This window comes from Mustelus asterias, chromosome 10 (genome assembly GCF_964213995.1).
Source record: "Mustelus asterias chromosome 10, sMusAst1.hap1.1, whole genome shotgun sequence".
Lineage (NCBI taxonomy): Eukaryota > Metazoa > Chordata > Chondrichthyes > Carcharhiniformes > Triakidae > Mustelus > Mustelus asterias.
In genome coordinates, this window is record NC_135810.1 from 5,207,269 (window position 1) to 5,232,329 (window position 25,061).

Consider the following 25,061-nt stretch of genomic DNA (forward strand, 5'->3'; position numbering starts at 1 on the left):
GCGGACATGCCAAATTTCCTTAGTCTCCTGAGAAAGCAGAGGCGTTGGTGGGGCTTTCTTAACTATAGCGTCGGCGTGGAGGGGACCAGGACAGGTTGTTGGTGATCTGGACACCTAGAAACATTCAACCATTTCCACTTCATTCCCGTTTTGAGGTAACTTTTCGATTTTGTCCAAGATGTAAACCTCACCCCATGCTCTTCACAATGAAGGTTTTCATCAGACTTCCACCATCGGCACAGATCAATAGCTTTGAGAGGTTAGTTTCATCAGGAGTAACTGACCTCACTGGCAAGGAAGCAACCAATGAAACTGCTTTCATGAAACAGTTGAAATTCCTCAATGCGGTCACTCACCATGGAGACCACAAGCAGATCAGCTATCATAGTGTAAAATGACAGAACAGGCGAGAGGGACCGAATGGTCTATTCCTGCTTGCAGTAAATGCAGGAATATGCATTTCACCCCTCCTTTTAAAGGTATTGATTCACTTTCGACTTTTTCTGAGGAAGGCCAAAGTGTCTATTCTAAATGTTTGCGCTTTGACAATATCACCAGTTATTGTACACCGTAACCAACTCAATCCTGAATTCCCTCCTTACTGGACAAACCTATTTTCCGTCAGGATTACTGGAAGAGATGTATGCTGCCCCTTGGTTACATCATCCCAAGGCACAGTGTTAGTCTCCACACGTTGACTGGTGATACCCACCTCCACCTCACTGCCACATCTCTCAATCCCGACAGTGTTGCTAAATTATCAGACACCCATCATTGGATGGGCAGAAATTTGCTCCAATTAAATACCGCAAACCCGAAGTCATTGTCTTCTGATGCAGTTGAGCTCTGACAAAGAGTCATCCAGACTCAAAACATTCTCCACAGGTGCTGTCAGATCTGCTGAGATTTTCCAGCATTTTCTGTTTCTGATTCCAGGATCTGTGGTATTTTGCCTTTATCGTTTTTGCTCCTTGTTCCAAACTCTCATTCCCGAGATACCGACTCCGTCCCTTTCCCTCACATTCCCAAGATACCGACTCCGTCCCTCTCCCTCATTCCCTAGCTAGTGGCTTCATCCCTCTCATTGGCAACAGTCTGAGATTAAGTCAGTATGTTCATAACCTCGGTGTTAGGTTTGAAACTGTGAGCTTCTAGTCTCACATTTGTAGCATCATCATGGCCACCTATTTTCACCTCCAGCATTGCTCGATATTTCCCTACCTGGCGAATCCACTGCTGAAACCCTCATTCATGCCTTTGCCACTTCTAAACCTATTTCAACATACTCCTGGCTGACCTCCGACATTCTACCCTCTGTAAACTCGAGGTCATTCAAATCCCCAATGCCAGTGCTGCAGCATGGCCCGTTCCCCTGTCACCCCTGTGCTCACACTGGCTCCTGGTCATGCATCATGATTTTAACATTCTCGATTCTTGTTCTCAAGTACCTACATGGCCTTGCTGCTCCCGATCTCGGAAACCTCTTCCAGCTCCACAGAGTATCCACAGTGCAGAAGACCATTCAGCCCATTGAGTCTGCACTGACTCTCCGAAAAGCCTCCTCTCCCCCCCCGCCCCCCCCCGCCAACATTCCACATTTACCATGGCCAAGTCACCTAATCTATACATCTTGGGACACTCGGGGGGCAATTTAGCATGGCCAATCCACCTTACCAGTACATCTCTGGAGTGTGGGAAGAAACTCAGACACAGGGAAAATGTGCAACCTCCACAGTCACCCAAGGCCAGAATTGAGCCTGGATTGCTGGCGCTATGAGGCAGCAGTGCGAACCACTGTGCCACTGTACCACCCATCCCTCGGAGGTCTCTTATTCTTGTGCACCCCCCAGTTATAATTGTTCCACCAGTGGTGGCTAAGTCTTCAGCTGCCTGTTCCCCAAGATCTGGAATTGCCTCCCTACATCTTTCAAACTCGCATACCTCCTTTAAGACACTCCTTAAAACATACCTTTTTGACCAAGCTTTTGGTCATCTGATCTAATATCTCCAAATGCGATTCATAGAATCACGACTGTGCAGAAGGTGGCCTATTGGCCCAAATCTGCACTGACTCTCCAACAGAGCATCCCACCCAGGCCCTATCCTCGTAACCCCACATATTTAACCCACTAATAATAAGCTATATACTCTGGAACAAAGGGCAATTTGGCATGGCCAATCTACCTAACCTGCACATCTACGAAAGGTTGTGAATGTAGCCCAATCCATCACGCAAACCAGCCTCCCATCCATTGACTCTGTTTATATTTCTCGCTGCCTCAGCAAAGCAGCCAGCATAATTAAGGATCCCACGCACCCTGGACATTCTCTCTTCCACCTTCTTCCATCAGGAAAAAGATACAAAAGCCTGAGGTCACGTACCAACCGACTCAAGAACAGCTTCTTCCCAGCTGCTGTCAGACTTTTGAATGGATCCACCTTGCATTAAGTTGATCTTTCTCTACACCCTAGCTATGACCGTAACATTACATTCTGCACTCTCGTTTCCTTCTCTATGAACGGTATACTTTGTCTGTATAGCACGCGAGAAACAATACTTTTCACTGTATGTTAATACATCTGACAATAATAAATCAAATCTTTGGAGTGTGGGAGGAAACCCATGCAGATACGGGGAGAACGTGCAGGCTCCACATAGACAGCCACCCAAGACCAGAATTGGACCTGGGTCCCTGGCGCTGTGAAGCAGCAGTGCGAACCGCTGTGCTGCCTCGGTGTCACTCTTAATTTTATAATGAGATTGTGAAATGCCTGGGAATGTTTAATTCATTTCAAATTGCTGTTAGAAGGTGTTGTTGAGATGACCATGAACTCAGCGATTTCCACCACCCCTCTGAGACAGAGAGGAGAGTGAAATGTGAAAGAGGGTAATGAAAGGAGGGGGGGGGGGGACAAGGAAAAGATGTCTGCACTACTTGAGAGAGAAATGGATGCTGCTATGTGGTGTAATATTGCAAAGGGAGCACTCTTCATTTATTTCCAGATTTTAAACACCAGCAAATCTAAAATGCGTATGTATTTGGCACGCACCGACAAGCCTGTGAAGAAAATGTAGACTACAAAAAGACATTACCAGAACAGGGCAGGTTTGCATTGTTTATTCTGAAATTGCAATTACATTGAGTTGCTTTCTACAGAAGTTAGTAAAATCAAAATTTAGCAATGTGAAAAAAAATGAGAAGGTCTAAGAAAATGAACTATAAAATATTTTTAACACTGCCAGGGCAGCTATTAGTGGAATAAAGGCCCACCATTAATCATTAAACTTCCAGCTCCTTTCAAATATTACTCGGATTCCTTTGCTAAATTTACTTCTACTTCCTTCAAGTTATTTAACGTTGGGGAAATTAAGTCAGCCAGTTTTTTTTTGTAAAACATCTCTCCACCATTTATCCTAAAATGTTTTTTAAAAAATTAAAACTGCTTTACACTAAGTGTAGTGCTGTTCTCTGGCTGCTAGCGTCACCATGTCACACACAATCCCTGCTCTAAAGTTTGCACATCTCAGCAAAACTTTTTCAAACGAGTCGTAAAGAGTGAAGATGTCACTGTTTCATAGTTTTCTGATCGAGTTTCCTACAAAACATACACTGGGATGGGAGCATCAGCAATGTACTGAAATGTGAACGCAAATCATTTAAAGCAACGGCTGAAATATAAACCACGCACCTTTTGGATGTACATAAACCTGTGACACCAGACAATTTAATAATGCTACTTTTATTATTGCAAGTTTGGAGTTTTGCATAACAAAGCCAGGTACAGTTACCAATTTGTCTTTAGCTATACCCAATCTTGTTTCCCTCAAATGAGCGATGCATGAAGACCGTCCTTGTAGGAAGGTGCTATCCCCACGACAGCTAAAACACCAAGTCGCCGTGTAAATTCATTAACAGATTCGCCTGTTGGTAGGTGGCAGGACATCAAGTGAAAAGCTGCGTTGGAGTTAATAAAAGGCGCACTTCACATCGATTTGCCATTGCAATTTATCATTGGTTTTTTTTTTATTGGACTGGGATGTGCTGTTGAACACGCTAAAGAAATTCACATTTCAGAAAGATTTGCAAGACATCATTCAGTGCTCGAAAGAAAGGAAAGAGGTTGGGAATTATCCAAACAATAGCACAAATGAGAGATCTTGCATGCTGCAGTTTAACCGGCAAGAGAATCTATCGCCTACCTTGAAAAACAAAACAATCTCCACACTATTTAGAAGTACGATACTAGATGTATAGAAATATCTTACCAGTTTAATGCATACCAGCACTGGAGCAACTTGTTTCAAAATAGTTATGGTTGATATGAAAGTTGTTTAAACTGACTGCATTTGTGCCATGTTCTGGAGATACAAGTAGAAAAATAACTATCAGTGCTGTAAGGGGGGGGAGATGGGGTGGGGGAGTGATTATGAAGATATTCCTCTGTAATTTGCAGCAGTCTTAATACACAACGTACTGAACCACAGAGCTTCCTGGTATTCACTGCGGTCTGCATAAGTGACCCACACAACAGTTCTCTCACAGAAGAGGGAGAAAAAGGACAAATCATGAATGATTTCTTTTTTGCATGTTAATATTTAAGGCCATTCAAGCAGTGTTCAACAGATTCTGTATGGCCGCCTGCTGGGCTTCATTAAGCGATGTCATGCACTCGGTCCACAGACCTCCCGATCCCTGAAATCAAAAGGAAAACCGGCCTTTTAGTGACTTTGACACAGTATCATCACATTGAATGCTTTGGTGCGGTTATGTCATGCATCATGCAGGCGCTACCCTTAGGTGAACAGCACGGTGTGGTAATATTACTGAAGTTTATTATTTGTTAGTTATAGAATCCCTCCAGAGCAGGAGGTGGCCATTCGGCCCATCGAGCCTGCACCGACAACAATCCCACCCAGACCCTATCCCTGTAACCCCACATATTTACCCTGCTAATCCCTCTAAGCTATGCATCCCGGGACGCTAAGGGGTAATTTAGCATGGCCAATCCACCTAACCCGTACATCTTTGGACTGAGAGAGGAAACTGCAGCACCCGGAGGAAACCCACGCAGACACGGAGAGAACGTGCAGATTCCACACAGACAGTGACCCAAGCCGGGAATCGAACTCGGGTCCCTGGAGCTGTGAAGCAGCAGTGCTAACCACCGTGCCACGTTAAAGCAGAGAATACAAACTGTACCTGCTGTGTTTGAAACTGTTTTAGTTACGACATACATTTTTAAAATGAGCGCAGCTGAAGTTTTTAATTTTTTCCCCCCCCAAATGGGATGTGGGTGTCATTGGCAAGTGTTGTGTATGCGATGCCTGCCTCCTTAAGACAGTAGTCACTTAACTTGAGGGACCAATGAAAACGGAGAGTGAGCAATCACACCAGGGTTGAGTCCTCTCTTAGGCAGAATCATCCAGCAGCCATGTAAGCAAGCATGCAAGGACTGGTGCTCTGTCCAGGGCAGCCCAGAGCTGCAACCCTCCTTTCTAAAGTTTAATTATTAGTATCACAAATAGGCTTACATTAACACTGCAATGAAGTTATTGTGAAAATCCCCTCGTCGTCACACTCTGGCGGTGACACCGAGGGAGAATTTAGCATGGCCAATGCACCCAACCTACCTCCTGTACTAAGTACCTTTTATCAATAAATACCTTCTGCTCCCAACAACGCCTGAACTCTCTCAATGACGCTAGAATGCCACAACATCAGGAAGCATTATGGATTGTGAGGAGAGGCTGAGGAGATTGGGTTTGTACTCGTTGGAGTTTAGAAGGATGAGGGGGGATCTTATGGAGACTTATAAGATAATGCGGGGGCTGGATAGGGTGGAGGCGGAGAGATTCTTTCCACTTAGTAAGGAAGTTAAAACTAGAGGACACAGCCTCAAAATAAAGGGGGGTCGGTTTAAGACAGAGTTGAGGAGGAACTTCTTCTCCCAGAGGGTGGTGAATCTCTGGAATTCTCTGCCCACTGAGGTGGTGGAGGCTACCTCGCTGAATATGTTTAAAGCGCGGATGGATGGATTCCTGATCGGTAAGGGAATTAAGGGTTATGGGGATCAGGCGGGTAAGTGGTACTGATCCACGTCAGATCAGCCATGATCTTATTGAATGGCGGGGCAGGCTCGAGGGGCGAGATGGCCTACTCCTGCTCCTACTTCTTATGTTCTTATTTACTGCCCATCCCTAATTGCCCTTTTACTGAGTGACTCGTTCGGCCTTTCAGAGGACATTTCAGAGTCACCCACATTGCTGAGAGTCTGGACTCCAGATCGGGTAGGGATGGTAGATTTTCCTCCCTAAAGGATGGATAATTACAGCAACTGATGTTAGTTGTCATGGTCACCATTACAAAGATTAGCTTTATATTCCAGATATATGAACTGAATTTAAAATTCCATCAGCTGCTGCAGTGGGATTTGAACCCGAGTCCCTGCAGCATTTGCCTGGGCTTCTGGGTAACTAGGCAAATCGACATTACCCCGACCATCTCCCCCGAATACAACATCTGCATTCAGTTACTACATCTTAGCAAACCAGTCAGTTTATATATGTGTAGTGAGAGGTGCTTCATTTGATAACTAGCTCCACTTGCGCTCTAACATACTAACCTGTACTTGTCGAATTACATTTGCCAGCCGTTTGCTACAGGCATCTTCATTCTTTATAGCTTCATTAGTGAGCCCATCAGCAATGATAGCAAACACTCTGGGAAGACTGGAGTTATTAGGTCCAAGGACAATCGGATTGTTACTGTGGAGAAAACAATGTATTTAAGTCTTAGATTGCAGCGCTTACCTCATTGAGATAGCTCTGAAATTATAAACCGTACCAAATTTGCTACTCAACCTCAGCCAATCAGTTGTCACATAGATAACCAATTTCCCCCTTGTTGTGCGTGCTTTTCTGAACACTATTCACCGCAGTATCAAAGGGTTTATGCTGAAACTCTATCCCCAGCACCATAACCTCACCCAGACCCTCTGACATGGCTGCATTCCTCCAACTCTGGCCCTTTGCATGTTCCAGTTCCCATCGCTCCACCATTGGCAGCCAGGCCTTCAGCTGCCTGGGCTCCAAAGTCTGGAATTCACTCCCTAAACCTCTCCACTTCACTCGCCTCGTTCAAAACACCTCCCTTAAAACTAAAAACTTGCCTCTGATCCATTTTGGTTAACTATGATAAAATCTTATGCGTTTTGACCCCAAGATTTATCTGCTGTCGATGTTCCTTTGCCACTTTGAGGGCACTGTACAATTGGACATTGTTCAAACATCAACTGATTCACATTTTGACTAAATCAATTCGAATCATTGCTCCTTCAGGAGGACAGCATGTTAAAGATCAGTTTGTCACCCTTACTAAAGCTGGGGAAATGGGACTGGTGTGTTGATGTTCCAGAGTAGCCGGTTACACTGTGCAATAGCACCATCTGGAGGCTCACATGGGTACACAGCAGCAATTAACATTCAGTTACACTCACCCTGAGCCCCGCCTGTACTCAGGCAAAGGACACTGACCATTTGCCATCACGTCAGGCAGCATTTACAAAGGGGCTGCTTAAACTGTACTGAGCAGGTCGACTATCTCACTCAGTTCAAACTGCTGAACAATTAGCTCTCCGAATCCTTCCTCCACAAGTCCAAGCAAATTACACTAATTTTTACCCTGTCCAATAAACTCATCGGTAACTAATGTGAGAGGACGCTAATGATTTGGGAGTGTACAACAGTGCGTGTTAGAGTAAGGGTCACCTCCCACTCCACCACCCTCATTACAGCCTAGCCGCTCCCTAAACAATTTCAGGACTTTAATCATAGAATCCCTACAGTGCAGAAGGAGGCCATTCGGCCCATCGAGCCAGCACAGACAACAATCCCACCCAGGCCCTATCCCTGTAACCCCACATATTTACCCTGCTAATCCCCCTGAAAACTAGAGGCAATTTAACATGGCCAATCCACCTAAACTGCACATCTTTGGAGTGTGGGAGGAAACCGGAGCATCTGGAGGAAACCCACGCAGATAATGGTATTTGCTACCAAATAAACCTGTTGGACTTTAACCTGGTGTTGTTAAAACTCTTACCATCTAACAAAGAACAAAGAACAGTACAGCACAGGAAACAGGCCCTTCGGCCCTCCAAGCCTGTGCCGCTCCTTGGTCCAACTAGACCAATCGTTTGTATCCCTCCATTCCCAGGCTGCTCATGTGACTATCCAGGTAAGTCTTAAACGATGTCAGCGTGCCTGCCTCCACCACCCTACTTGGCAGTGCATTCCAGGCCCCCACCACCCTCTGTGTAAAAAACGTCCCTCTGATGTCTGAGTTATACTTCGCCCCTCTCAGCTTGAGCCCGTGACCCCTCGTGATCGTCACCTCCGACCTGGGAAAAAGCTTCCCACTGTTCACCCTATCTATACCCTTCATAATCTTGTATACCTCTATTAGATCTCCTCTCATTCTCCGTCTTTCCAAGGAGAACAACCCCAGTCTACCCAATCTCTCCTCTAGTACAACACAGCACATCTTTACGCACTCTATAAGCTTTTATTTACAGAGACACACATTACCTCCAAAACCGACAAACACAGTTTCAGTCTACTCCGATATAAAGATGCACAAGTGATTTCCCAGTTAATATCCATCATCTGAATACAATTAAACCACCCAATTAATATACAATTAACAATAGTTTATAATGCTCAACATTCCAGGGGTAAAATTCCCTTGCTTTTCGTGATCAACTGTTGAACGGTAACTAGCCTTCTGTTGCTCATCTACCAAAGTTCCAGTAACTGTTTCCGAGTAACTCCCTCTATCCACCCCCCAGGAAATGCCTGATGGCCAGGTTAAATTTTGCCCCTCATTCTGCTGGGTCCCAGGTGCAACTGACGGCGTCATTTGTGCTCAGTTTACATGCAGAGAGGAAAACCGGGATTGCTCAGCTTTACTTCAGGATTAAATCTGTACCTTTGCATCCCCCTATCCTGGTAATTAAAAAAAATACAGAGATTCAACTCTGGTGTCACGGTGGCATAGTGGTTAGCACGGTTGCCTCACAACGCCAGGGACCTGGGTTCAATTCCAGCCTCGGGTCACTGTCGGTGTGGAGTTTGTACGTTCTCCCCGTGTCTGCGTGGGTTTCCTCCGGGTGCTCCGGATTCCTCCCACACTCCAAAGATGTGCGGGTTAGGTTGATTGGCCGTGCTAAAGTGACCCGAGTGTAAGGGGGATTAGCAGGGTGAATGTGTGGGGTTATTGAAATAGGGTCTGGGTGGGATTGTGGTCGGTGCAGACTCGAAGGGCCAAATGGCCTCCTCCTGCACTGTAGGGATTCTATGATTCAACTCAATGGTAAGTACATTCCATTTTTCAAAGCATGCAGGCTTTTGCTTCAAAGGCAAGACTCCTGTCCTGAAAGCCCTTTGTCCATCAGGCCACTGCAACAAGATCCTTTTCATGTAAAGGAGCTGCAAATGGAGACAAGTAGAATCTGCTATCTCTGGGAATAAATTATTTTTAGACCAGCAGTGGTGTTGTTAGATAAGAACAACTGGGACACTTCCCAGAACACGGGTTGTTGATCTCTTCCCAGCTCTCCAACAACACGGGGCAGCATGGTGGCACAGGCGTGTCACAGCGGTTAGCACTGCTGCCTCAGTGCCAGGGACCCGGGTTCGATTCCCAGCTTGGGTCACTGTCTGTGTGGAGTCTGCACGTTCTCCCCGTGTCTGCGCGGGTTTCCTCCAGGTGCTCCGGTTTCCTCCCACAGTCCAAAGATGTGCAGGTTAGGTGGATTGGCCATGCTAAATTGTCCCTTAGTGTGGGGGGACTTGCAGGGTAAATACGTGGCGTTATGGGGATAGGGCCTGGGTGGGATTGTGGTCGGTACAGACTCGATGGGCCGAATGGCCTCCTTCTGCACTGTAGGATTCTGTGATTCTATGAACACATTTAGAGCCAGTCTTGAGGAGACGTACAATCAATCTCCAACTTGGATTCTTCCCCCATCTACAGGGCAACACAATTGGTACCAAAAACATTTGGCTGTTTGACTGTGCCAAGCAAGGTGAGCAATAAGACCAGGAAAAAACACAACATTCTTTGAATATCATGACTTTGCAGATGAAAATATTGCTTTTGTCCAAAGGAGAGTCTTTAGAAACAAAGCTCAGGAAGTTGGCCTGGTGTTAAAACCTCACATGACATTTTTAAGGGCAGCACTCAAAAGTCGTAAATGCGGCACTGAGAGAGATTCTAGGAACGACAGGTCTCCTAAATGCACTCATCAGCCCACCGCATTGGGGGGGAGGGAAGAGAAATTATTAATGTTTCTGCTCAGTGATCTTTCTTCGGAACTGGGAGATGTTCGAGATGTGACAGGGAGAGGGGTCGCGGTCCAGCGGAGGTGCAAATTTGAATAGCAGAATAAATGCCAGTGTCTGCTGACCAAAAAAATGGGGACAGAGTTTACACAAGGGTTGAACAGTTCCACATTGTAAACTCTCCCCATTTCTTTGGTCAGCAGACGCTGGCGTTAATTCTGCTATTCACCTTTACACCTCCGCTGGACCGCAACCCCCCCCCCCCCGTCACATCTCAAACATCTCCCAGTTCCGCAGAAAGATCACTGAGCGGGAACATTAACAATTTCTCCTCCCCCACCCCAAGAGATGCGATCAGACCTGGGGAATTTCCAGCATTTCACTTTTAGTCCTAAACCCCTCGACTGCAGGCGGACAAATTTCAATAAGCTGCTTAGGTCGATCAAAATTAATTCCAACAATAGTTAGAATAAATGATCATTCTTTTAATCCCCTTAAAAATTAGCAGTATTTCAAGGGTTCAAAAGTGACAGATCTCATCAACTTACAGCTTATGTGAGGAAAATAAAACCTCTTTGGTCATAAGAGGATAAAAATCAGTCAACCGACATGTTGAACAACATAAACGCGAAATACTGCGGATGCTGGAATCTTCCCTGCTGCTGTCAGACTTTTGAATGGACTTACCTCGCATTAAGTTGATCTTTCTCAATACCCTAGCTATGACTGTAACACTACATTCTGCACTCTCTCATTTCCTTCTTTATGAACGATATGATTTGTCTGTATAGCGCGCAAGAAACAATACTTTTCACTGTATGTTAATACATGTGACAATAATAAATCAAATCAAATCAAATCTGAAACAACAGAAAAATGCTGGAAAACCTCAGCAGGTCTGACCGCATCTGGGGAGAGAGAATAGAGCCAACGTTTCGAGTCTAGATGACCCTTCGTCAGAGCGAAACGTTGGCTCTCCTGCTGAGATGTTGAATAGCATGTTGTAGAACCACAGAACACAGGAGGCCATTCATCCCATTATGCCTGAGCCAGCTATTTGAAGGAGCTTTGCAATTAGCCCCACGGTCCTGCTCTTTACACCCCGGCCTTGCAATCATTTCCTCACAAGTTAGCACAAGCAGCATTCATATTTAGTTGGGATAAGAATTATGTTGAGATATAAAACTTGCCTTTCAATAAGGTCGCACAAATAACTGAAAGTGTGAACAGCTTCTTCCTTGTCTTCATGAAGTGGGAGCCACGACAGCCAGTGAGGCAGAACCTCATTGACATTTACACATTCTGGTCTACACTTCATGACTTTGCCCACTGCAGATATACAGTTTTCCGTTGCATTAATATTTTCTTTGGTTTTGGACCCTTCCATTTGAATAACACCTACCAGGAGTGGAATTGCCTCTGTTGGGGGAGAACAAAAATATTAAACATTATAATTATTCTGTCCAGAAAGAGATTAAAGTTACAGTTCATTTATTAGTCACAAGTAAGGCTTACATTAACACTGCAAAGGAGTTCAAAGAATCATAGAAACCCTACAGTGCAGAAAGAGGCCATTTGGCCCATCGAGTCTGCACCGACCACAATCCCACCCAGGCCGTACTCCCATATCCCTACAAATTTACCCGCTAATCCCTCTAACCTATGCATCTCAGGACACTAAGGGGCAATTTTAGCCTGGACAATCAACCTAACCCGCACATCTTTAACATAAGTTACTGTGAAATTCCCCTAGCCGTCACACTCCTGCACCGTTCGGGTCAATGCACCTAACCAACACTTCTTTCAGACGGTGGGAGGAAATCGGAGCACCCAGAGGAAACCCACGCAGACACAGGGAGAACGCACAGACTCCACACAGACAGTGACCCAAGCTGGGAATCGAACCCGGGTCCTTGGCGCTGTGATGCAGCAGTGCCAACCACTGTGCCATGACACACACTCCTCTCTGCCTGTTGCCCTATCCAACTGCACCACCAATCCCCATGGAAACAAGTCACCTCCTGATAAAACAACGTTGGAAGGTCATTTAATTGCCAATTTTGACCTTTGTCCATAAAGTGTGCATTCTCCAGCAAAGGCTTGCTAGATACTAATGATCAGGAACTGTGGCACCTCCCTACCCAACCTACACAATCTCAACACTCTGAGAATCACCCAGGATGCCCAAGTGAAGGATTCTTCTTTTTCAGTGTTCAGTATTGCCCACTAATTGGGACATAATTCAACCAATACCGCAGGAGCACAGGACCACTGCGCAGCAATTAGACTGAACAAAATGTGACGACAAAACTCCACGTGCTACCAATGAACCTTTCAATCCCAGTGTGCCCCAGAAAGATTAACACAATAGAAAATAAATTAAGATAAATTATAGTTGAACTAGAAAACGTCACACTATACAATAAACACTTTAGATAACCATTAAGTTACACATAAAACACAGCTCTGGTGAGAAATTCCATCTCCATGCCACATTTATCCAAATTTGCAACTACAGGACTTTGCCCATCAGAATTAATGCATTATCATAGAATCCCTACAGTGCAGAAGGAGGCCGTTCGGCCCATCAGGTTTGTACCGACCATAATCCCACCCAGGCCCTATTCCCGTAACCCCACACATTTGCCCTGCTAATCCCCCTGATACTAGGGTCAATTTAGCATGGCCAATCAACCTCTCCCACACATCTTTGGACTGTGGGAGGAAACTGGTGCACCCGGAGGAAACCCATGCAGACACGGGGAGAAAGTGCAAACTCCACACAGACAGTGACCCAAAGCCAGAATTGAACCCAGGATCCCAGTGCTGTGAGGTAGCAGTGCTAACCACTGTGCCACCAGAGGAGATATACATATATAATATACATATTATACAAAGGAGATTTTAGTTATTGGCATTATAATTGCCTGGGGAGCAAGTATTTATTGTCCTAATTTTTAACAATATTACCCGTTGCATAACTGCACAGTTAAAATATTCAGTCATCTATTCTAAAAGTCAGACAGCAAAATTTTGATCTAAAGTATTCCCTGCAAGGGTAAGGTTGCAGGGTGAATAAATCAAATCAAGTTAGATTGCAAAGCAGACAAAAACGTCCAACACTATTATCTATCTAACACCCAAATCAAAGTCACCTTGTTGCAACTTGAAAGTTTAAGTTGAAAGTTAAATTAACCTGCCTTCATTCGTTTAAAACAACATACCGGCAAAGCTAATATTAAAAAAAACTCCACATTACATGCATTTCTCTCACTGCGATTTACAATTACACGATGCCACTTTCAAAAACAGGTTCCTTCCCCCACACATTGAAGAGGGAAAAGGAAAGTCACACACCGAATAAGGTTACAGGAAAACTGTAAGAATAAATACGCACAATCTGGGTCACCTCTGGCTTTTAAAAGAAAGAACAGAATCTCTCTTTTGAGGTCAGAATGAAATGGAACACCACGGTCCAGCTAAAGCTGTTACGCTATTGTACAAACAACTCTGTATCCAGCACACCACCAATAGATTGAACTTTAAAATAGCCAGCCACAGTTCAACAATCTCAAGTTTCCACCCATCCCCAACGGTAAACATGCTGAAATTCGGTAGAAAGCTTCGGTAAACTGCAGACATTTCATAGAATCCTACAATGCAGGAGGCCATTTGGCCCATCGAGTCTGCACTGACCACAATCCCACCCAGGCACAATCACCATAACCCCGTGCATTTACCCTAGCTAGTCCCCCTGAAACTAAGGGGCAACTTAGCATGGCCATTCCACCTAACCCGCATGTCTTTCGGACAGTGGAAGGAAACCGGAGCACCCGGAGGGAACCCACGCAGACACGGGGAAGAACGTGCAGACTCTGCACAGACAGTGACCCTAGCCGGGAATCGAACCCGGACCCCTGGCACTGTAAGGCAGCAGTGCTAACTCACTGTGCTGCCCAATTAGATTAGATTTTTTAACAGCTCGTGATCTTTTGATGAAGCAATGCTAAAAATCGCTATAGCATCGCATAATTAGGAAGAGAATATCGCGTCAATACCCACTGCAAAATTGCACAGCTTAAAGAGCTTGAACACCACACATGCTAGGTTTCTGCTTTAATCCCACACTGTTAGTTTTGTTGTTTAAGTGTATAAACAGAAAACTGTAACCCTTTAAACCTACCGGTACAGAATGGTCTGTAACTCTCTCCACCAAACTGTGCCATAACTCCGATGCCATATGCTGCTGCTTGTCTGACCTCAGGACTGTTGTCACAGATGTATTGCAACATGGGCCTCAGGAAGTACTCTGCATATTTAAAGGACGTAGGACTGCAATGCTCAATTACGTCATCAAAGATGCACAAACCCCACTGCTTGTCTGCCCATGGCCTGTGTGGACACTACAGAAATGAAAAGTATTCATCAGCGGGAAAACATCGGGAGAATCCGGAGTCAATGCCAAAAAAGTCTGGGGAATTTTTTTTTGCTTTAAACTTACGATTAGATTGACTATTAGTGGTAGGATTTGCTCAAACCACGGCAGCACTTTGTCCTTGTAACAGCTGAACATCGAGTGCAGGATGTCCGAAATTTTAGTCAAGATGTAAACATCGCTATCATCCTATAAGCAATTAAGACACTACATTTAAAACCAGTCAGAATTCATCCAGAATTAGCCACAACAATTAGAATTCATATTATTAAAAGATCCTATCTATTCTTTCATCGCAGTGAAATTATTACAGCGATCATTTTAAGATAATTTAGCACAACCTATAACAAAAACATAAAAATATTACTTCATCTTGCAAGTTTTCTTCAACTTGTTCATCGTAGTCTTCATCTTGTCTTTTAGCTAAAGGCAGAAAACAGTGATCAAATTGCAATGTTATAAATATATAGTTAAAAACCTTACAAATAGAACAAAAAGAGACTGTGATGGGAGAAGGTGAAGATAGAGAGGTGATAGAACCGTGCATAAAACTTCACAAAGCATGACTGACTCTGCAGGACATTTTATTACAAGTTTAACTGTACAAATGCATCACGTTTACCTTGTCTCAATTCCTGATTTTTAAAGTGTTCCTCCAATTTCCCCTTCATAATGTTTCCTAGTTCTTCGAGATGTTCCTTGTTTAAGCAGCCCTCACCCATCAACTCTATACACTAAAAGACAGAAGCACGCAACAACTGCATAAATAAAACCTTATTTTATATAGAAGAGGGAAACATCTCAATCCAGTTAATTTCACTCCAGATGATCCAAGTGTCTGAGCTTTGCTCTTGCATTTAAAACAGTCTGGCATTACTGTCAGGTAGTCACTTCCTCCATATGTCTTCTCTACTCGAGGTGTGACCAGTCTATTTTCTCGATTTTTGCACAGGTGGATTGCCTGTGGGTGTATTTGCAGTATTAATCACTCTGCAGTTAAATGCTTGCTGATTTATTTGATCATGTATAGGGATTCTTGGCTTTCAGAACTTTATATAAAAAGTGCCTTTCCATAGGCTATTTTTGGGGGACAGCGTAGGATGAGCAGTGGATGCAACGGTAGGAAGCTTTTAAAATGCAAGACAGCTATTTTTGTTTCGGTGCAGATTGTAAAGGAAATCAAATTCACCAGCAGCATTCAGAAAGCTGATACACCAAGGAGAAGACAAGACCCACTGGTCTTTGAAGGTAGGCATGGAAGCAAGCAAGTCTTATACTGGAAGAAACTCCATCCTGGACCTACATTAAGGGCTCATTGTAGTGCTCTTATGCACATGTATTCTTAATGTTGGCATAATCGCACGCTATAAACTTTTATATGCTCTCTGTCTCCCTTGAGGTTCAATGTTCAGTAGCTTTTAACTGCTTCCCTTCTCAGTGAGCTAAAAGTGATGAGCAAGTTGGAAATTTAGAGCTAAGTCTGTTGAAGTAGCAATCAACAATATAGACTACGATATTTTGTAGCAGCAGAACCAGTTACTTGATCTTCAAGACAGAGAGCATTTGGTTCTTAGACACTAAGAGAATTAAGGGACATGGGGTTAGTGCAGGGATTGAGGTTGAAGATTAGCCATCATACCACCAAACGGCAGAACGAGCTCCAAGAGTGAAATCGCCCATGCCTGGATTCCTAGCCCAATTTTATTTTCATGTCACATTCCTCCATGTACATTAAGGATACCATCAAATGCAATTTTTTTTCATGCAAAATAAACTTAAACAAACTTCCAATAGTCTACATAAAAGATTACCTTTGCAAAAGAATGCATAATTTCAGAAAGAACATCAGAATCTGGCTCTGTACCAATTCCTTTGATGAGGGAATCACACATAAAATGCCACATCTGTGTTACATACTCAGGTCCTTGGACACGGGCGCACTCAAGTAGCAAAGGCATTGATTCAGCCGCAGCCACACGAACACGTTTCACAGTCAAGGAAGAATACACAGCATTAAACAAATGTAAAAACACAAATTTAAATTCACTGCCAAGAGGGAATTCAATATTAAATTTATAACCTGAAAAGACAAATCGACTTCCATTTTAAATCAGTACTTTTCAGAACAAAAGGACATCCCAAAGCGCTTTAAATCAATGAGATATTTTTAAATCACTGCTGTAATGTAGCAAATACAGCAACTAATTTGTGCACAGCAAGCTCCCACAAACAGCAATGTGATATAGCCTAGGTAACCTGTCTTTATGATGCAGATTGAGAGATAAATATTGGCCAAGCTCTCCCCACTCTTTTGCAAAACAGCGTCATGGGAATTTTTAAAAAAGTATCCACCGGATATCTCGGTTTCATAGAATTCCTACAGTGCAGAAGGCGGCCATTCAGCCCATCGAGCCTGCACCAACAACAATCCCACCCAGGCCCTATCCCTTTAACCACACATATTTATCCTGCTAATCCCCCTGACACAAAGGGGCAATTTAGCATGGCCAATTGACCTAACATGCAAATCTTTGGATTGTGGGAGGAAACCAGAGCACCCGGAGGAAACCCCAGACAGACACGGGGAGAACATGCAAACTCCACACAGACAGTCACCAGAGGTCGGAATCGAACCTGGGTCCTTGGTGCTGTGAGGCAGCAGCGCTAAGCACTGTGCTACCGTGCCACCCATAATGCCTCACCTGAATGAAGTACTTCTATCAGTGCAGCACTGTCTCAGCACTGAGCTGGCTAGCCTTTGTGATCGAGCTTTGGACTGGGAGTTGAATCCACAAACTCTGACTCAGAGGCATGAGTGCTACCAGCTGAGCCACAGCTGACACCTGGTTCTAAATCAATTATTACACTTCACGGTGAGAATTTTCTTTAATCAAATTTGTTTAAACAGATAAAGGCACCAAACCCCAATTTCTCAATTGAATTCACAAAGCGTACAATAATTAAGTTGGCCCCAACACAACATTCTGTCACAGAAAATTAAAAAAGATACCACTCAATTGTGGTACAGCACAACACTTGGCAAATATTATCAAAACATAACATATATTTATAGAGTACCACGACTTCCCCCTTCAGTTTATTAGAGGGCCGTTAACCCATTTGAATTGGACATGTTATAAAGCTAGCTTGTCATTCTTATTCGTTATTTGCTTCAATACTGACACCTAGATTTTTGACAGCTTTCATACACTGAAAAGACAGACTTGTATTAATATAGCACTTCCGGTGGCTACCACACATCTTCAACTTTCTGAAATGCAGTCACTGTTGAAATGTAGGAAACGCGGCAGCCAAATAGTGATCGGAAAAAAAATTACAAAAGGATATCGTCATGAAAATAAAACTTAAGAAGCGGAACCATCAGCTTCACCACTTGCTCCGTGTACTCAGCAAATCCTTCCTTTAGCTCTTTCGCATAACAGACCTGGGGACAGAAATCACAATTTGTTGGTACAGTCAAAACTAATGGAAAGCACTCGCATCATTACTAAAGCACATAGACACTATTTTGTTTAATTCTCCGGGTTCAATTTAAGAGCCAACAGCTTATTAAAAAAATGCAAAAGTTCACTTGAAACTTCGACTAAGTGACTCAGTTATATTTAGAGATGGACAGTACAATGAAAGCAACTCTGATTCACCAATAGGATTGCTGAAAGATGCGATAGGTTGGTTGGCGCTAGTCGAAATATTTAATAGGATGCATGACTCCAGCAATTAGTTACATATCTACAGAAATTCCAAACCAATAGTAACTTGCTGGATGGAAAGAGTCGGTTATCGCTCAGTAATACTCGCGATTTTCCACATTACCATTCAGAACCTTTGTGAGGAGAGCTGGACGTGACAATTTCCAAACAGCGAATGGCCTTGAAACCCTCGAGAGACTCATGCATGTGGATATTTCCCAGCATAGCAATCAAGACTGCAGTACTCAAACTTTTCTTTATTCTTTCATGGGATGTGGGCATCGCTGGCAAGGCAGGTGTTTGTTGCCCATTCTCAATTGCCCTTGAACTGAATGGCTTGCTAGACCAGTTCAGAGAGCAGCTAAGGGTCAACCACATGGTGTCTGGAGTCACACTTAGGCCAGAACAGGCAAGAATGACATCAGTGAACCAGATGTTTTTTACAATAGCAATCGTGCTGGTTCATGGTCAACATTACGGAGAATATTTTTCAATGCCAGGCCTTGTTTTATCAATTGAATTTAAATTCAATTGAGCCCATGTCCCTCGAGCATTAGTCTGGGTCCCCAGGTTATTGGCTCAGTGACATTACTAACACGTCAGTCTTGTCTGTTGAAATAGTATTCTGAAGTCAAGTAAAATACATACGATTCTTGCGATGTTAAAAAGCCTGTAGCATCCAGGTTTAACTCTCTCTTTGCTGATATCCTTGGGTACTCTTCCAGTAGTGCCGACCAGCATATGCATCAACAGTTGGTGCTGGGATGTCATCAGAATTGGGAACCATACAAGATGTTTCCCCTCTTTTCGAGACAGAGGCTGGCTGGAGCACTTCCCATGCCCAGTGGAGACCCTTGCCTGCCTCACTCTCATTCTACCTTTGGCCTCTTACACCATCACAACAAAGCTCAAGACAGTTCATCTTACAATGAGACACCCAACATCCTTACAGTGTCAACACCAAGTTCAACAACATTAAATCCTAACCTCCGCTCCCATTTTTCTCCCGGAAGAGCAACTGCTGGTGATGATTGCGCTGCTAGCACTGACAGCTCCTCCCGAAACATCCTTTATTTATCCTGTTAACTATTCCTTTTTGCCTTGAGCCATCGTTCCTTTTGTAATCTCATCACTCCTGCCATCAACACCATCGTTCTTCTCCCTTTCTAATCCTGGCAGTGGCTTTTACTTAAAAACTGCTAAATCATAGAAAGCCTACAGTGCAAAAAGAGACCATTCGGCCAATCGAGTCGACACGGACAACAATTCCCAGGCCCGATCCCCGTAACCCCATACATTTACCCGCTAATCCCTCTAACCTACACATCCCGGTACACTAAGGGGCAATTTAGCTTGGCCAATCAACCTAATCTGCACATCTTTGGAGTGTTGGGGAAACCGGAGCACGCGGAGGAAACCCACGCAAACACGGGGAGAATGTGCAAACTCCACACAGACAGTGACCCAAGCCGGGAATCGAACCCAGATCCCTGGCACCGTGAGGTAACAGTGCTAACCACCGTGCTGCCCTTTCCAGCTCTCAACCCTTTGCAGCCCTGATGAAAGGTCGTTGACCCGTAACATTACAACATAAAGCAAAAACTGCAGATGCTGGCAATCTGAATTAAAACAACAAAAAATCCTGGAAACACTCAGCAGGTCTGGCAGTATCTGTGGAGAGAGAAACCAGAATTAACTTTTTATGACCCGAAATGTTAATTTTCTCTCTTCACAGATACTATCTGACCTGCTCAGTATTTCCAGCATTTTTAATAAGGTGTGGGCGAGGAAATGATCTTCTGATCTTGTACACAGTGCAGTCAATTTGGATATGCCCAACAGTGTTGTATGTGCATTTCTACTTTCCTTACAGTGGGCCTATACTTCAGCCAGAGTTAGCAGACTCTTCCAATGTTCTAATTCAGCTTTGTGGCTTTAGTACTTTTAAAATAACTACACTCCTAAAAATGAAAGACACCTGGATTTACTTTTAAAGGCATGCTTTTTTTAAATAACATTCACTGCGAGAGAGAGATAACAATTTGCTACTGTGCAATAAGGAAGACACAGCATTTTATTCCATATGCATTGTTCAATTGAATCCAATGTTATATCTCTTTCAGGAAATTGCACACCAAGACTCTGAAACATGTTGCTTAAAGAGGTTTAATGTGGGCTGCATTAATTGAAGCCAAACTACCACTCACCAACATTTGACATGCTGTTGCTTTCTCCTCCAACCCCGCCGTTTTGATTCCAAAACTTTGTTGATCACCAAGGTTTACGAATTCCCAGCCATCATCCTCACTCATGTTCTCCATATCCTGCGCTAATAGAGAAAGATAAAATGCACTTTATACACGGTGTTCGACATGTTGCGCAGGTAGTAAACACAATCCAAGGAGTGTTCTCAAACAAAATTTCACACCAAGACGCATATGGAGATACTAAAACCGGCAATCAAAAGCTTAGTCAGGGGTAGGTTTTAAGGAGCGTCTTAAAGGCAACAGACTTGGTGGGGGGTAATTCTAGGTATCGGAACCTAAGCTGAAAGCACCGTCGACAATGGTGGAAAGATGAAAATATGAGGGCAAGAATTGGAGACGTGGGGACAGCAGTAGGTTAGAGATGCTACTTAAACACAACTGTTCTCGTATATTTTAAAATGACTAATGTGACAGTGCTGTTAAAACTTCAATTTGTGGGACATTAAACCCAAGGCAAATGACGTTTCCACTTATTCTAATCCAGTTAATGACTATTTTATAAAGACATGTATTTCTTATCATTCGACTCAAGAGCAGCTTCTTCCCTGCTGCTGTCAGACTTTTGAATGGACTTACCTTGCATTAAGTTGATCTTTCTCTACACCCTAGCTATGACTGTAACACTATATTCTGTACTCTCTCCTTTCCTTCTCTATGAACGGTATGCTTTGTCTGTATGGCGCTCAAGAAACAATACTTTTCACTGTATGTTAATACACGTGACAATAATAAATCAAATCAAATAATAAATCAAATTGAAAGTGCGCCACAGCTTCCCAGCTACCTACAGGCATATTGAAAACTAGCAGAAAGGGCAGATGTAGTTTCTACTTTTTAAAAAAACACTAATTTGTGGACGGAATACACAAATAAACAAATCTTGCTGGGAGGGAGGAAAGCGACTTGGCCACTTTTGGAAACAAAGGTTCCTTCTGGGCGTCTGACTCCCATTCCAAAAAGGTAGAGGCTGATTTTCAGCAATTGTGCAGAAGCTTATCGCTTATGCCCAAATATTACAGCCACACGCTGAGGAAACTCTGTGACCAATATCTGCAATTTGACAAAAGTACAAGTTTAACAGTAATCACAACCTACTCGAAACCATCCTCTATTCCACGCAGCCTGTGCGCCAACTGTTGCTCCACCTGCCTACCTGTGTGTGAAAATTAACACCCCCCGCAGTTAACATCCTATTACCTGCACATCTTTGGACTGTGGGAGGATACCGGAGCACCCGGAGGAAACCCATGCAGACACGGGGAGAATGTGCAAACTCCACACAGGCAGTAACCCGAGGCCGGAATCGAACACGGATCCCTGGCGCTGTGAGGCAGCAGTGCTAACCACTGTGCCACCGTACTGCCCAATGTAGATGGGGTCCAGGTCCATGTGTGCCCAAAACCATTCAATACCCCACTGAATTGACACACGTATAACTCTAGTCTAAAACTAAATTGAATCCAATCCTTCATGCAGCAAACACAAATAAACTGACACTCCTTCAATGATAAGTCTAGCTGATTTACTCAGAGGCAGATAGAGTTAGCTTGGGATCGTTTGATTTAGAATCATAGAATCCCTGCAGCGCAGGAGGCCATTCAGCCCATCGAGCCTGCACCAACCACAATTCCACCCAGGCCCTATCCCCGTAACCCCATGTTTTTACCCTGCGAGTCCCCCTAACACTAAGGGATAATTGAGCATGGCCAATCCACCTAACCCGCACATCTTTGGACTGCGGGAGGAAACAGAGCATGCATAGGAAACCCACGCAGACACAGGGAGAATGTGCAAACTCCACAGTCACCCGAGGCCGGAATTGAAGCCAGGTCCCTGGCGCTGTGAGGCAGCAGTGCTAACCACTGTGCCACCGATTTGCAGGGTTAGTTCTAAATCTATAAAGTGACCTTACCCAGCAGGCTTCAAAAGGACCACGATTTGTTTTAACCTGAGCCTTGGGATAATATTCATCAGCGAAGTTCAGAAATAAATAAATAGTCTTATGAAGATCAAGTAAACAGTGATTAAATATAATTGGCATACACTAACATGGATCTGTTTCTGTGCTAGAGGTATTACAAAATATCTGCTTGCCTGAAACCCCATTACAAATATTCCAAAAAAAGTCAGTGGGATGATGGCTTACCAAATAGAACAGCACAAAACAGTCTACTTTCAACATACAGCTCGCAGTATTCCCATGTAGGGGAATACTGCGAGCTGTATGTTGAGGGCTGGGAAATGGGTTTATATGCATCTGTTGTACTTACTGTCCAAGAGGGCCACTTCAGGTTTAATCGAAGCAGTCTTCATCAGTGGCCCCATAACAACAGGAAGATACTGCTGGAACTCCTTACCAAGGATCTTGCACATTCTTGCCCAAGCAGAGATCATGTAGGATATCTAAATGAGTAGAAAATTGGTTCAATTGATTCAATTAACATCAAATTCAACAACTTCAGATGATTAGCTCTACTCCACCTCAACCGCTTTGTTTTCATTTTATTTAATTTTTAACTGTTCTCTACCTTTTATTTCTTTGTTGTCTTTCTTACCTTTTCTTCCCCCCTTTTCTCAATTTTACCTCTCTCCTACCCATTCCCTCCCCTTCCTCCCCCCATATCTTCATCTGTCACAGTTTACCCTCTGATTTCATCTTCTCTGCCGTTTGGCTATTCACACCTTCTATTCTCTCTCTGGGCTGCCATTAGCAGCCTTTCCCCTTGTTTCTGTGGCTATGACTCATCTTTCATTCCCTCCCCCTGCAGTATAAATATCTCCCCCTTTCTATGCCTTTTAGCTTTGACAAAGGGTCGTCTGGACTCGAAACGTCAGCTCTTTTCTCTCCTCACAGATGCTGCCAGACCCGCTGAGATTTTCCAGCATTTTCTCTTTTAGCTCAATTGATAGCCTGAATTTCAAATCTCTAACTGTTCCCTTCCTGGGCTAACAATTAATACAGTAAGAGTTTTAACAACACCAGGTTAAAGTCCAACAGGTTTATTTGGTAGCAAATGCCATTAGCTTTCGGAGCCCTGCTCCTTCGTCAGATGGAGTGGAAATCCTGTGCTTAATGTTCTCTCCACTCACATTGTCTGCATCTTTAAGACCTGGTTGGCTGTAGAGATTCGCATTCTAATCAGTATTCTGTAACTTGATTTTGTGTCTCTGTGCCCTGTTTGAGAGCAGATTTCCACTCCATCTGACGAAGGAGCAGCACTCCGAAAGCTAATGGCATTTGCTACCAAATAAACCTGTTGAACTTTAACCTGGTGTTGTTAAAACTCTTACTGTGTTTACCCCAGTCCAACGCCGGCATCTCTACATCATAACAATTAATAGTCAGGCCCACAGTATTGAATATACGTAGACTCACCTACTAAATACATGGCTGGAATTTTAATAGGAACAGTTTTACAACAATATTCAGAGAGGCATATGTGGTACTTTAACTTGAGAGAGGCCTAAAGCAAGATTTGTTTACAGAATACTGAAGAAAATGTGCATTTGTTTTATTAATGATGTGGAAAATAGTTAATTAGAGAAAGAATTGGAAGTTATTTTGGTTTGAAAATAGATTTCCAATTTCTATCACATAGGAGAAATTGACATTCCGTGGAAGTGTGGATTATTGATGTAGGTATCAACAATGTGGTTAAATTCTTCCATCCAAGACATTCAAACTTTCTTTTTAAAATTTAATTCATGGGATGTGAGCTTTGCCGGCAAGACAGGCATTCATACTACCCAAATTGGCCTCAAGCGGGCTTTTTGAACCACGGAGGCCATGTGGATTATAGCTTTGTGTCACAGTTTTGATTGGTTTGCTCAGCCACTTTGGGTCTGGAGTCACAAATAGGACACAACAGAAAAGATGGCAGATATCTTTCCCCAAAAGACATTAGCGAGCCAGATTTTTTTTTTTTAAATGACAATCCAGTAGAAGTCCTTATTTGATCAACTGAATTTAATTTCCCTAACTGTAAGGTGGAATTTGAACTCACCTCTCTGGATTATAATCCAGTATCACCACTATACCGCTTACCCATAGCATGTGGGATCATGATGCAAATTAACATTTACGTATTCCATTCTCGTTATGGAGAAGACCATCAATATTAAACAGTTTGAGGTACTGAGATTAGGTTACAGTGGATAGTGTCAATCTGATCTGGCACTGTGCGGCTAAGGGAACATTTCTTTTGGTCAGTTAACAGAGAATCCTTCCACACGAATAAGCGCAGTTCATAGGTTTTCCACTAAGGGGAGAGTTGGTAACCAGAAGGCACAGATTCCAATATAGAATC

General features: G+C 43.6%; 1 protein-coding gene across 1 annotated transcript in view; it reads right to left on the reverse strand.

Annotated features, from left to right (window-relative positions):
* Positions 1–3,103: 3,103 nt before the first annotated feature.
* kpnb3 (karyopherin (importin) beta 3) overlaps positions 3,104–25,061 on the reverse strand; it is a 66,454-nt gene continuing 44,496 nt past the window's right edge. Inside the window, exons 16-26 of the mRNA XM_078221510.1 lie at positions 23,025–23,157; positions 20,695–20,816; positions 18,126–18,222; positions 16,589–16,761; positions 15,400–15,511; positions 15,145–15,200; positions 14,844–14,966; positions 14,526–14,745; positions 11,533–11,761; positions 6,625–6,766; positions 3,104–4,694 (exon numbers count right to left, since the gene is read on the reverse strand). Of these exons, the coding sequence (XP_078077636.1) occupies positions 4,608–4,694; positions 6,625–6,766; positions 11,533–11,761; positions 14,526–14,745; positions 14,844–14,966; positions 15,145–15,200; positions 15,400–15,511; positions 16,589–16,761; positions 18,126–18,222; positions 20,695–20,816; positions 23,025–23,157 (1,494 nt within the window). The 3' untranslated portion in view covers positions 3,104–4,607. The remainder of the gene's footprint in view (positions 4,695–6,624; positions 6,767–11,532; positions 11,762–14,525; positions 14,746–14,843; positions 14,967–15,144; positions 15,201–15,399; positions 15,512–16,588; positions 16,762–18,125; positions 18,223–20,694; positions 20,817–23,024; positions 23,158–25,061) is intronic.